Source organism: Perca fluviatilis, chromosome 8, assembly GCF_010015445.1.
Source record: "Perca fluviatilis chromosome 8, GENO_Pfluv_1.0, whole genome shotgun sequence".
NCBI classification, from domain to species: Eukaryota; Metazoa; Chordata; class Actinopteri; order Perciformes; family Percidae; genus Perca; species Perca fluviatilis.
The window spans coordinates 41,182,222-41,196,389 of NC_053119.1; the positions used below are offsets into that span (position 1 = coordinate 41,182,222).

General features: G+C 40.8%; 1 protein-coding gene and 1 long non-coding RNA gene across 4 annotated transcripts in view; one reads left to right on the forward strand and one right to left on the reverse strand.

The window, feature by feature from the left end:
• The window catches only part of wwp2 (WW domain containing E3 ubiquitin protein ligase 2), a 54,810-nt gene extending 42,583 nt beyond the window's left edge, over positions 1 to 12,227 (forward strand). For all 3 annotated transcript variants that reach the window (XM_039809998.1, XM_039810000.1, XM_039809999.1), the window contains 10 exons: positions 1,242 to 1,313; positions 1,762 to 1,850; positions 5,248 to 5,407; positions 7,418 to 7,551; positions 8,120 to 8,260; positions 8,798 to 8,918; positions 9,248 to 9,352; positions 10,376 to 10,472; positions 10,972 to 11,044; positions 11,355 to 12,227. In XM_039809998.1, coding sequence (XP_039665932.1) covers positions 1,242 to 1,313; positions 1,762 to 1,850; positions 5,248 to 5,407; positions 7,418 to 7,551; positions 8,120 to 8,260; positions 8,798 to 8,918; positions 9,248 to 9,352; positions 10,376 to 10,472; positions 10,972 to 11,044; positions 11,355 to 11,454 — 1,092 coding nt within the window. In that variant the 3' untranslated portion in view covers positions 11,455 to 12,227. The remainder of the gene's footprint in view (positions 1 to 1,241; positions 1,314 to 1,761; positions 1,851 to 5,247; positions 5,408 to 7,417; positions 7,552 to 8,119; positions 8,261 to 8,797; positions 8,919 to 9,247; positions 9,353 to 10,375; positions 10,473 to 10,971; positions 11,045 to 11,354) is intronic.
• Positions 12,228 to 12,668: 441 nt separating this feature from the next.
• LOC120564765 lies at positions 12,669 to 14,090 on the reverse strand. Its single transcript, XR_005640142.1, has 3 exons — positions 14,027 to 14,090; positions 13,658 to 13,782; positions 12,669 to 12,933 (listed from the first exon to the last, which is right to left on the reverse strand). It is a non-coding gene; the product is annotated as an uncharacterized LOC120564765 (long non-coding RNA).
• Between the last annotated feature and the right edge of the window lie 78 nt (positions 14,091 to 14,168).

The following is a 14,168-nucleotide window of genomic DNA, read 5'->3' on the forward strand; positions in this document are numbered from 1 at the left end:
ATTTGGGGTGCAGGCAGACATTTCAGAGCTGATATCTTTTTGAATGAGTAAATAAAAGTAAGTCTACCTGGCTAGACTACCTGTTTTTTTGTTGCTTGAACAGCATTGTATTCATCATCAGTGGTGGACCAGACTGACTGGACCAGGTACTGCTGACTAAAAGCCTAAAAGAGTCTGTACTGATTATATCGCCGTAACACAAGTACTCGACCATCTTCAGCTTAGAACGAGTGATCTTCACAATCCAAACTGAATTAGGGTTAGAGTTGAAATTTGTAGTTACCAGCAGCTGTCAATGTTTTAAAGGGCTTGTCAGAAAGCAATGTTTTCCCTCGGTTTGTGGGAGACTTAGGTGCATGTATGTGGCGGGGGGTTTAGGCGTCCTTCCTCAAGAAAATGTGACGCTTTGAAATAAAAAAAAAAATAAAGTCTTTTTGGACCATTCCCATATCTGTGTCTAAAACATGGGAACAGCTAGAGCAGATAATAAATACATAACAATCACAACTTGTTAGAGAAGTCCACTGGGGACAATCATAAGATCTGAGTATTTCTGATCTCTGATCATTTAGTGGGTTTAGGTGCTGCCAAAAACGGCTGGGGTGCTCCACCTAAGTCTTGTGACGGTGGGAAAACCCTGAGAAGGTCTGACTCAAAACAGTTTGACCCTTATGTTGTCCTCGGGTCAAATTGGATCCGTTTTCAAAGTTTGTTATATCAGAAATATGGGTTTCTCTAAACTAAAATGCCCCAAAATAACATGGATGCATGGATGGTCCATACAACGTTCTTTGCAGGTAAAATTAATGATTCCTTTCGATTTGAATTTTGGGGTGTTTTATTCAATTTTATAGCATTTAAAAAAAATAAAAAACAGCATCCTGACTAAACTTTGATATAAACCCGTTGATCTCAAAGTCTAATCTCATCTATTAGACAAAATAATTCATCATTTCTGCTTTCTTTACTCAAAAGTTAGGTATAATGCCATATAAATTAAGTTTATTGGTCATGAATTCAATTTTTTTTTTTAAGAAAAAATGAAAAAAACGCATCGGGGGAAAAAGCGACAAAAATGCTGGAAAAGGTGCAAAGAAAACGTTAATTTTCAATTTTGACCCAGAAGGACAACAAGTTAATGGTCGACGGGAAGACAAGGGATAAGTTTAAGTTTATTTTTCCACATATGGAGTTATTTTGTAACAATGATGATTTTCATTTTTGATTTTGTCTCTGTCTAGTCCAATGCCTTGCCCAGCCATGTAAAGATCTCGGTGTCCAGACAGACCCTGTTTGAGGACTCGTTTCAGCAGGTCAGAGACCAAGCAAACACACTTCTCTACTACACTCTCTACTACAAAGGCCATATGCATACTGTATAACAATTAAAAAAGTACTGAAGATTAAACAAAAACATGTGATTAGTTAACTCTGTTATCTGAACTTTGACAAGGCATATTTCCATTTTTCATCTGTATGTAATTCCAAAGTTGCTCCAAAATGTTCCATAGATTTGTATCAGCCTGTTTGGACTTAAGTATCTGCAAACCGGGCTTAGATATATCCATACATCTCATGACACATTACAGTTACCACATATAGGAAGAAAATACACAACATTCATTTCAGACTTCACACAATAAAAGAATGATGACATTTAAAAATGTACTTCGTAGTCAGGAAAATGTTCTATCAATCTCAAATTTTACCTGTTAAAAATCATTGTATGTTTATGAATAATATGTTATGGTTTGTCATCAGATCATGAATGTGAAGCCATACGACCTTCGCCGCAGACTCTACATCATAATGAGAGGAGAGGAGGGGCTGGACTACGGCGGCATCGCCAGGTGAGAGCAACAACAAAACAAGCGCACCTGTCTTCTTCTTCCTCACATTCTCTCATTTTGTATGTGCTGCTACAGGTAACTTAACCCATAGGTCTTTGATGTCGGTGACGGTGATGGTGTGTTTTTCCTTTTCCTGCTACTTCTTGAAGCTCTGCACAGCTTCCTCCTCCACTGGAACCAGCTTCTAAGTTGGTGTTAACTGCCGTTCTAGACAGGATTCAAACTATTTTAAAAGATCATAAAGAGGCAACGGGCATTACAGGGTTCTTGAGTTGATTTTGCTCATTTATCAACAGCAAAGTAACTGTACATGAGCCAGCGTTGGCTCATCAGGCTAATTTTCATCTGTTGTCCCTGGCCAGTTTTAAAATGGCAACCTAAAAAAATAAAATACAAAAAAATGACTTAATACAGTAAAAGTAAAAGCAACATACACAGACCAACATTGCTCAACAACAAGTAACAAACACAACACATCAGACAGCAAGCAACAAAACAAGACAAATCTGCAGGCGGGAAGCAAAAGTCAACAGGCAGTCAGCAGTCTAATGTGCACATATCTGATTATTAATAAGCCAGTTCTTCAGCTGACCAGTAAAAGAACGATCAGTATTTACTTCTCTTAACTGCATTGTCTTTAGATGCTGTTACTTCGAGTGGGAATGAGACAGTCCCCTCTTTCTGGCTTTCAAATAGAGATGTTCGATACCGATACCAGTATCAGAAATGGCTCCGATACTGCTTAAAGCGATGGTATCGGTATCGGCAAGTACTCAAGTTTATGCACCAATCCGAAACCACGTAATCTAGACCCAAAAAAAATCTACTTCAAAGTGGTGTATTTATGTTCTCTTTCCGTTATGACTGACTGTCAAACTGAGCCAGGCTGTACAACAAAGTTAGCAATCATATAACATCCATTCAGTGATAGTAGTATAGAGCTGTTAAAAAATAATAAAATATAGGATAAATTGGTATCATAATAGGGTACTTGGTAGAATTGTGTGTGTGACGATGAAATTCTCTCTGGTGGCCAGCAAACCAAATAACACCTCCTACCCTCTTGCAACATCTCTGCCCTCCTTTCCTTACCCCCCCCCTCCCTACCTCCCTCCGTCCACCCATCACATGTATCCATCCTGCCCCCCCCGTGTCTGCTGTGTTCCAGGTCTTCCTCTCTGTATATGTTGTTTATTTTTCTGTTGGCGGTGTTCTCATTTTGTTTCTGTTTGGTTTTGCATTGTGTCTCTGTCTCCGGTGTCACGGCAGTGGTTTTACCCTATGGTAGGTGACATTATGCTGTTCTACCACAGGGTAGAACCACGGACGGGATGTTGTGAGGTGTCTGCGTCCGTCCGTCCGTCAGTCAGTCCATATCCCCTCCCATAAACCCCAAGGGGGAGGGCAGGGGCCTTGGGAGCACTAGGTTCTGGTGCTGCAACAGCTGGTGGTGGTGCTAGTGGGCCCTCATTCTCTCTAACATGCATCCTTCCACAGTCTCTTTGTGTCTATTTGATTCTGTCCTGTTCTATTCATCCCTCATATTATATGTTTTTTGTCTCTATGTAATTTATGTGTCACATTTTGATTGTAAGATGTGTGGAAATGTGTTGATGTGCTGTATACAAGGTTCAAAATTAACTTTTTTTGTCCACCAGCCAAATATCTAATGAATGTTCAAATTTTACCAGCCATTTAATACATTTCCATAGTTTTTTTGGCTGGTAAGTAAAGCAAATCTACCAGCATTTGGCCAGTGGATGGTGCTAATTTTGGACACTGACTGTATATTGTAATTTATATTACTATCCAGAGTTGGTTGATAAAATTCTTATTTTTGACAGCTGGTCCGCACAAGATCACCATAATTCTACATTTTTCTTATTCCCGTCTAAGTTATTACCACTCTCTGCCCTGGCTCTGGCCCACCAGGCCCACTAAAGCTCACTAATTAACACGTTATATCTGGTTTGTTTAATCGGAACAAAAACCAAAGTTTAAAAAATTACAGTGTATAATTTTTCCTGGCAGAATCTATAGACTTTAGGATTTATTCAGAATTTAATTTGAGGATATACATTTTATTTTTATTTTTTTATTGTATTTGAAGTAACCTCAAAACTGGCTTCATTAAATTTGTTAGTATTAAATCAAATTAAATAGTTTTTCCTCAGAGCTCAGTGTTAACAACACTGCTCAACTGGGACCACCTCGTCACATTTAGAAGGTGGTTATTTCAAAATACTTAATTAGATACCCAACGGAGAAGAAGAACAAATATCAAATACTACATTAAGTGATGGCAACCCTGCAAAAGAAAATAAACAAACTCTTAAGTTAGACCGGCCTGAAACTTACAGACACACAACTCAGTACTGTCTTGTGATGTAATTAAACAAAGTCTTCCTCATATCTTCTAGTCTTCGTCTATGAATTATATTCATTCCACTCATCTCTAAAATCCAACCTGGGACTAATTAAAGGATAACTGGATAGTTCTTCACTTAGGCTTTAATTGATTTAGTACAATTTTCAAACATACAATGCGTCATTCCTCTGAAGAGGTAGACTTACTGTTTCATTGTGAGCTTTGTTATTTTGTGTTTTATTATTTTCTATCAACTGTGCTCGTTAAACATGTTCTGTTTTTGGATTAAATGTTCTGTGATTATTGTTTTATTTGTCCGTCTATGTTATAAGAGGTCTTTTTTTCTTCATCATCACCATGTGGTCCATGTCACATATTTGTTATCTGTTCTTGTTGCTCCTCCACTTCCTCTGTTGGACCAGTCTTTGATGAAAATTGATAGTTCTGATGTTAAGTTACAGAATCATCCAACATTATGCCCTTATGTTTCTTAAAAGGAAAATGGTCGAGCATTGTGCATGCAAAGCTTCCTCCCGTCTGTGTGTGTGTGTGTGTGTGTGTGTGTGTGTGTGTGTGTGTGTGTGTGTGTGTGTGTGTGTGTGTGTGTGTGTGTGTGTGTGTGTGTGTGTGTGTGTGTGTGTGTGTGTGTGTGTGTGTGTGTGTGTGTGTGTGTGTGTGTGTGTGTGTGTGTGTCGCTTAAACAGACACACTGACCGACAGCACACAGCAGAGGTCATTGGGTGCCTTGTGCGTCAGTATACCCTACACGCTGTTATTGGCGGGGGGGTTACACACCCACATGGGGCCCAAAGGCTATGTGCTGTCACCCATAAACGTCCTGCACAAAAAAAATAAGAAGAAAAGAGAAACTACAGGCAGAGTGCAGAGTCTCTGTAGCTACAGACAGTCCCATACACTTCTACTGGGTCATCAGTGATGATTGAGAGGCATTACTTTCGCGTTAGTCTGTACATAGTTTTTTTTTTAGGAAAATCCTACATACTATAATAATGTCCTCTTGCTCTGCAGGGAATGGTTCTTCCTGCTGTCCCACGAGGTGCTGAACCCAATGTACTGTTTGTTTGAATACGCCGGAAAGAACAACTACTGTCTGCAGATCAACCCGGCCTCCTCCATCAACCCCGACCACCTCACATACTTCCGCTTCATCGGGCGCTTCATCGCCATGGTGAGCTTCACTTTGGAATAGTTTTATTAAAATCATACTTGGGATTTGATGTGCTTTCAAGGAAGTTCAAGGTCTTTAAAAATGAACTACAACAGGCAACATCTCTGTTTTTTTTTTCTGTTTTTACTTTTACCCTGTTGCGAGTCTAGTTATTTTTCGTGTGTTTTTGTAACAGAGATTGCACAACTCAGAAATCAATGTCTTCACATTAAGTCAAGAGGACTCCTCTAAAAACGTCACTTAAGAAAATGTCACCGCCTGTAGAGACGCCCAGCTGCAGATCAGAGCAGCTGTTACAGCCCGCCTTTCAGCCACTCTCCACCACTATCTGTGTTAAAAATGGTTTAAATAGAGCAGAATAGTATGAACAGAATAAAATAAGGGGTGCTGAATCATGTGGCACAGGTCTTTACCACTAGGCCATGTGTGTGTACATGTGGTACTGTATGTGTACAGTTCAATAGTTATCCGCCTTCAGTGTCTACAGTGTATGTACATGATGTACAGTATGTACTATAATGTCTCCCTCTCTGGGATCAACTCCAGAAAGTTGTAGGTCCCAAAACCGACACCCCTACCCCTCCTTCCGTCTGCCACCCCACCCCTCTCCCACACCATGACCTCACTGCCGCACCCAGCCCACACCCGCCAGCAGCTGCCTATATTTAGTCCTAAAATGCACTTTGCTGACTTCCCTTATTAAGATGCTTCTCTACCAAGTCTCAACTAGCAAACCCTCTTACTGCCTCCTTTTTTACTTTCTGTCTTTCCACTGACACCTCCTCGTCTGTCTGTGTGTGTGTGTGTGTGTGTGCGTGTGTGTGTGTGTGTGTGTGTGTGCATGTCTGTGTGCGTGTCTGTGTCTGTGTGCGTGTGTCTGTGTCTCTCGCTGGCTGTGAGACAGACACATGGTCAGTCAGGAAACAGTAGGACAGAGCAGACTGAGTCAGTCAGTGGGCGTCTGTGTTGTTCTTGGCTCATCATAGCTCTGAGCCCTCTGTGTTCTTTTTAACATTAAACAGCTCCATCTGGCTGAGTCTGAGTCTACCTCTCTGTGAACACACACACACACACACACACACACCAAACTAAGATTATGACTTGGTTTAAAGCAGTTTAATGTGTTTGTGTTAAGTGCACACATTAGTCAGCTTAGTGTGTGTCTGTACCTTAAAGGGAAACTACAACTCTCTCCCAAATCCCAAAACTATAATGCTAAAACTCAAGTTTGTGATGTCTTCAAGTGCAAACTGCTCCATAGACAATGCATTGGTAGTATATGGGTACATTTTCTGTTTCACAACTGAGAATAGAAAAAAATAAATCTAGTCTCCCATTCATTGTCTTAAGGAGCATCTCCAGACTTTTTACTTGATGACATCACAAGTTTTAGACTTATTTCTCTGGTTTCTGGCTTTGAGAGAGAGCACCTCATGTTCACAAATATTGATTGAACTTCCCTCGGCCATGGAAATAGCATTTTGTGTTCCCCTTTAATCTAAGCGACTCTAAGCAACTCCTTGTAGTTCCCACCGTGAAAATCAGGTTAAAAGGAATGGGATAAGTCACTAGAATGTAATTTTAAAGTCAGATGTACACATGGCAGCAGCAACAATGTCAGGACCAATCAAATAAAGCTTTTGTGACTTAAAAGAATTAGTGTTGTCATGTATATAAGCAGGTGTGGAGTGTTAGTGGGTGTAATTACATCAGGCTGCCATGATTCCAGGAATAAAAGCCCCATTCATGTTTCCTGTAGAGGTGACTGGCTATTAAAACAATTCAAGAACAAATTTCAACCACATGTCATCAGTGGCTATACAATACGACTACAGGGGAAATACTCCCCCTACTTAATCTACTTTGTTAGGTTCAGGGACTCCAAGCTGCCAAAAGATCAGGTTTAGTGAACTAACACTGAGTTTTAATGTGTTTCTTTCTGGATTTGAGCAGTGAGGACCAGGAGACCTTCCTTATTGTGGTTTCTAATGTATCCAATCCTCCCCGCAGGCTTTGTACCATGGAAAGTTTATCGACACCGGCTTCACGCTGCCCTTCTACAAGCGAATGCTGGACAAGAAACCCACCCTCAAAGACCTGGAGTCCATAGACCCTGAGTTTTATAACTCCATCATGTGGGTCAAGTAAGTAATGCAGGATGGGTCACCTCTTTGTGTATTGTTGTTCACTTCTGTTCACAAGACTAGAAAGTGGAGGTAAGAACCTTTTTCACGCCTCATTTCTTGCTCCCCTTTTTAAATTCTTTTAAACTCTTATGTGTAGAATAGACCTGGGAAAATAATATATATATATAACCTCACATTTTTATTGCATCTGCTCTTAAAAAAGACACTTCCTGAATGTGGCGGAGTCTTAACACATTAGACAACAGACAAAAGGCAAAAACTAAAAAAGCAACGAACCGGATTTATTCATTATAAACATAAAATCTACAGGAAAAATTGTCAAATTAAAATATGTTTTAAGGATCACTGAACTTTGGAAAACACTTCAAGCTTTTAGGGAGAGCCTGATGTTCTCAGTTCTAGAGAAGGTAACTGTAATCCAGTGTCTAAAAGGCAGAATAGTGGGTGATTTCCAATTTAAAAGTATGCTACTTCTTGCAAGAAGTGTGGCAAAGGCTACTGCCTTAAATTTAGTTTTTTTTCTTTGTGTGTGTGTGTGTGTGTGTGTGTGTGTGTGTCCATCCAGAGAGAACAACCTGGAGGAGTGTGGCGTGGAGCTGTATTTTGCACAGGACATGGAGATCCTCGGGAAGGTTTCCACTCACCAGCTGAAAGATGACGGGGAGAACGAGCTAGTCAACGAGGAAAACAAGGAAGAGTACATCAGGCACGTTAACATAAGCAGTAATAGCCACTACTAGACAAAAATCCTCTGATACTGCCTAAAATGCTGGTGTGGCGATCAGCGAGTACTGGAGTTTATGCACCGATCTGATAACACGTAATTTAGCCCAGAAGATAATCTACTTTTAAAGTAGTTTATTAATGTTCTTTTTCCATTATGACTCATTGTCAAACTTGATAATTAAAGAAAGTATATAGTATTATATAGTATACAGCTGTTAAAACGGAATAAAATATATGACACACCGGTATCGGATCGGTACTCGGTATCGGCCAATACGCAAGTTAAAGCTATAGTGCGTGGTTTCTGTCCCCCCATGAGGAATTCTAAGTAATGACAACAAAACTGTCGCCGCGTCCGCATGATACAAGCCTTCTGTGACCGCGCACCGCCACCAACGGCTTGAATGTAACGGACCTTAATTAATATCAAAAAGTTACGCACTAAAGCTTTATGGTATTGGAATCAGTATCAGGAAAGTAAAAAATGGTATGAGAGCATCTCTGTTTCTTGGTGCAGCCTGCTGACGGACTGGAGGTTCACCCGCGGGGTAGAGGAGCAGACCAAAGCCTTCCTGGACGGCTTCAACGAAGTGGTTCCTCTGGAGTGGCTTCGCTACTTCGACGAGAAGGAGCTGGAGGTGAGGAGGAGCGGGAGGGGCTGGAGGGAGGGCCCGTGGTATCTGAAACAATATTAGAAGAAGAAGTAATAAACTGCTTTAAAATGCATTCAAGTGTTTGCAATCTAATTGTCTATTTAACCGTATGAAGTCGACGCTGTCGCCCGCGACAGGAGAAATGTGTACTTTATATGTCTTATTTAATATCTCAATACAGTGTAGAGAATTAAATTAGAATAGAGATGGGAAATGCTGTCCTGTCTCGTGTTGTCTTCTGCCCACTGAGTCAAACAAACACAAAGAAGAAAGGACACACAACTGGACTTGAAATATCATTCTGTTTGTTGCAGCTGATGCTGTGTGGGATGCAGGAGATCGACTTGGCTGACTGGCAGAAGAACACCATCTATAGACATTACACCAAGAACAGCAAGCAGATCCACTGGTTCTGGCAGGTACGGACACGCTATGGTTCACTGAGCACGAGGCCAGACCTTACAGAAAACAGGAGACTGTATATGAAGATGGGCCGTGCATCTCCATTTCCTCCCACTGTACAAAAGTGAAGCTCAAATATCCCAGATACTGGCGCTGCCATCTTATAATTTTGGAGCCAGAATCTGCACAGTACTAGTCTCGCATTGCCAGACCTTCCACCACAGCGCTGCGGAAGAAGGTCTGTTTAGTCCACACAGCATTCTGGGATGGGAGAAAAACGTGCTCTGATTTATTGGCGTTTCTTCAAACCAATCACAATTGTCTTGCATTGTCAATTGCCAGACATAGCAACAGTGCCTCTGCAAAATATTTAATAATGTGTACATTCAAAAGTAGTTTTAGTCGTGCAACAGAAAACTCCGATTGGACAGATAGTCTAGCTAGCTGTCTGGATTTACCCTGCAGAGATCTGAGGACCAGTTAACCATAGTCCTCACAAATCAGCCGGAGGTTAGAACACCAACACAGAGACAGAGGAAGGGGACGAACATCTGGTCAGAAAGAAGGACAATCCCGTAGATTAAACGTCGTCGATATAGACCAGCACAGTAGTGATCGGGCAGTGGAGCTGCGGGATCAAAGTCCCACCCATACACCCATCCGACCAATCACGAGCCAATCCCAGCTGTCAATTGTGTTGTTTCACCCTGTTTTTATAGCATTAAATAACTCATAAAAACCAAACTTATCAGAAATTAAACACTTGGAACAAACTACCTAAAATGACCGAAACCATCTTTGGGAAAAATGTTTTGATGTGTAATTAGATTTTTTTAGTTTGGCCTATGTCCTATCTGCTAACATGGAGGGGGGGGGCAGAGTTTATGACCTATCCAGATGTTTTGGCTTCACTTATACAGTCTTATGCCTCAACCCCTGATCTAAACACACACATCTGCTATGATGCAGTGTATGTGTTCCGGTGTGCATGAGCACTGATGTGTGTGATGTTAGTGAATGATAGCGTTGTGTTCCTGCAGGTGGTGAAAGAGATGGACAACGAGAAGAGGATCCGTCTGCTTCAGTTTGTGACAGGAACCTGTCGGCTGCCTGTGGGAGGCTTCGCCGAGCTCATAGGTACACGACACTGATTCACACACAGACTCCCAAACGCCACATCCGTGACTATTAAAGGGAACTACCGTCTTTTTCAACTTGTCTAAGTGGCGTAGCAACAGTGCACAACAGTACACAGTGCCTAATGTACACATTATATAATAATGTGTACATTCAATAGTAGTTTTAGACATCTGGCGAAATTTTACGGCAGCAACAGAGCAATCCTGGAAGTGGAACGTCGTGTTTATAGACTATACAAAATGTAATACAAAACAGCTGACATGATAAACCAAAGTCAAGTAAAGACAGGAATAGGTATCCCAGCCTTCCCATTATTGGTACTAAAGGCTTTTAATGTGAAAAATCGACATGACGTTTCATGTCCCTGCCCATTATTTGAATCTCGGCTTTTATATGATATTTTACAGTTGTTGCTGTTATAATATGTATGTAACTTAACTGTAAAATATTGAAGCTTACATTTGATGAAATAACTTCGGTTTTCTTCCCCGTGCAGGAAGTAACGGTCCCCAGAAGTTCTGCATAGACAAGGTGGGGAAGGAGACTTGGCTTCCAAGAAGCCACACATGGTAAGCTGCTGCCAGGTCTGTCAACATGTTAAACATTGTGTTGCAAAATAATCTAAACCCCGAGATCTGGATCCGAGCATATCCTGAAACATGTATCTTTGCCATGGCTGTTGATGTGTCTTCATCTTTGTACTATATGTGTAGTTGTTGTCTAGCTCTGTGTATTTTTCTTTTTCTTCTTTTTGAGCTGAGCTGCTCAGGAACGCAAAATGAATTCCAGTGTAAACCGACAATAAAGTTATATCGTATGTGACCTGTTAGTGACTAATGGTGACCTGTCTGTCTCTTCCTGTCTGTCTCTTCCTCGCAGCTTCAACCGTCTGGACCTGCCGCCGTACAGGAGCCTGGAGCAGCTCCGAGAGAAACTCCTGTTCGCCATCGAGGAGACGGAGGGATTTGGACAGGAGTGACGCAGGAAACGGAACACAAGGCCGCTAGAGGAGGACAGTTAATTCAATGGGATAGTTTTTTTGTTAGTAATATTTTGCATTTGTTAATCACAGAGCTGAGAAATCGTCAGTCATCTATAGCCCTTCACACCAGTGTTGTGAACTGAATTATGGGATAAAGGTGGAGCTGGGAGAAAGAGGCAGAAGTGTGTGTGTGTGTGTGTGTGTGTGTGTGTGTGTGTGTGTGTGTGTGTGTGTGTGTGTGTGTGTGTGTGTGTGTGTGTGTGTGTGTGTGTGTGTGTGTGTGTGTGTGTGTGTGTGTGTGTGTGTGTGTGTGTGTGTGGGTTCAAAAGTTTGGACATGTATGTTTATGTGGGCTTGACAGGATGGCACATACAGAGAATTATATTTGACTAGAGTCTCACCCCCCCCCCACCTCCCCGCACATACACCTTTACTCACGGCTTAGAAACACACCAAACCAGACACCAGGATAGTTTAATGTCAGCAGCAACTCACAACAGCACAGCTACCCCGCAAATGCAGTATAACATATCTACCAGAGAGAAATACTTTTTCAAACATTTTAAAGTGATGAGAGAGAGAGGCAGTGTATGAACGCATGTGTGTGTGTCTCTGTATATGAGAGACAGAACTGTAATCATGAACTAGTGCACCTCTGTAACAGAGGCTAGAGAGATGAGATGTGATTTTATTTTTTATTTTTCTGTTACTTGTGAAATCCAGCATTTTTCTTCTGTACATATCTAAAATAAATGAGATTTCAGTCTTGAGCTGTGTTGATGCTTTTTTATGGAGAGACAGTTTGATGTGATATATACATATTTTATAAACCAGAGTAAGGCATCGGATTTCAACATTTGTCATTTAAACTAATGAGTTCTCATCCACCACAACAGCAAACCAAGCACTGATGTTTTGGCAGTGGGAGGAAAAACCGGTGACAAGAGCATAGATAAAGATACATAAATCTCTCATGTGTAGTAATCAGAACTGGTCCAAATTCAGCACACAGTGGTGTGTTCTTGTAGAACCATCCCTTATCCCTCCTGTTGTCCTTGGGTCAAATTTGACCCGTTTTCCAAATTTGTAAAAGTAACCGATGGTTCCGTACAATGCTCTTCACAAGTGAAATAAATGATCAATTCACTATTGGATTTAGGGTTTTTCAATTTTATTGCATTTGAAAAGAACATTGAAAATAGTGAGAAAAATGTCTTAATGCTTCAAAAGAGTAAAAAATAAATAAATAAATACAAAATAGCAACAAAAACTTTGGAAAATGACATCGAGAAAAGAGTCAAGTTTTAATTTTATGATTCCGACACGTCTGTGTCTTCTAGGTGACCACTCGGAGTGAAAGCTGCCCCACATTCATCACAGCTGTACAGCTTCTCTCCAGCGTGAACTCTGATCAATCTTTAAATATCCAGATGTTGTGAAGGATATGTCAGTGCTGACGTTTGGGTCCCTCTGTTTCTATAGCAACAGACAAATAAAGAGAGTTAGTGAACCACCTTTAAACCCTGGACTCACAAATTTAACTATTCATACAATTTATGACAAAATGAAGGAAAATGTGTGAGAAAAGTTATTTTATGGATTATACAAATTTCAATATGACACGTTAAGCCGTAAACCATTTAAATCGGAGCATAGCAACTCCCATCTGCACTGGACTGGCAGTGTCGTGCTCCCCAGGCCATTTACCAGTCCCTCTCGTCTCACAATTATTTCCTGACATTGTGCTAAATAAAAGCCAAAAATCTTGTAAATTACTGTATATTTAAAAAGTCACAAATTCTCAGGGCCTGTAGCCTACCACACTGAGGTGTTAAGCGTAATCTTTTTTTCCCTTACATATTAGAGGCCAAAAATAGTTTCCCCGTTACATATTTCACCTGATTCAGAAACTACAGCTCCCATCCTGCCCGGTGATGGCCCACATGTGCATATCTACTGTGGAGATGTTGAGATAGTTCAGCTCAAATATCAATATTCAATGTTATTTTTGCAATTCCTGATTTTGCACTGCCCCCTAGGAGCCAAATATAGTTTCCAGTTGGATGTGTCACCTGATTCAGATACTAGAGCTCCTGACCTGTCCAAGGATGCCCAACATGTCCATATCTACTGTGGAATTATGGAGAAAATCCAGGTCAATACATTTATCAAATTTACCTAGAGGAGGAGGATTAAATACCTTTCATTGTGCCTCTTCCGTTGTCGCTCCTCTTTCTCCTGACGTCTGCTCATCCCTCAGCTCCTGGAGACACAACCTTTGGTTTTTCTGCAGTAGCTCTAGTAGTGGAGTTTCTCCTGCTCGTTCTGCCGTGTTAACATATATTATACTGGAGTATTTCTTTAGTAAAGTAACTTAAGTGACTGATATTATGTGCTACAATAAACACAATAAAATCTTATAAAAAGAGCACATCACGTATGCAGAACTGGCAGCAATTTCAGACAACTGAACAAGATATCCATCTTAACCAGAGTTTTGATATTCTAAATACACAAGTCAAACCACATTTTGGATTTTGGCATAATTAGTGAGATTATACACACTTACATTTGACATTTCTGCCAACATTTAGCCTACTCCCTCGATATCGAATATGAGCAGAGATTTAACCGGATTAACCAATGGGCATTGCGGGCCATAGATGCCCCGCCCACTTGGGGGCTGGCTCTGGTTAAATTAACAGCTGAAA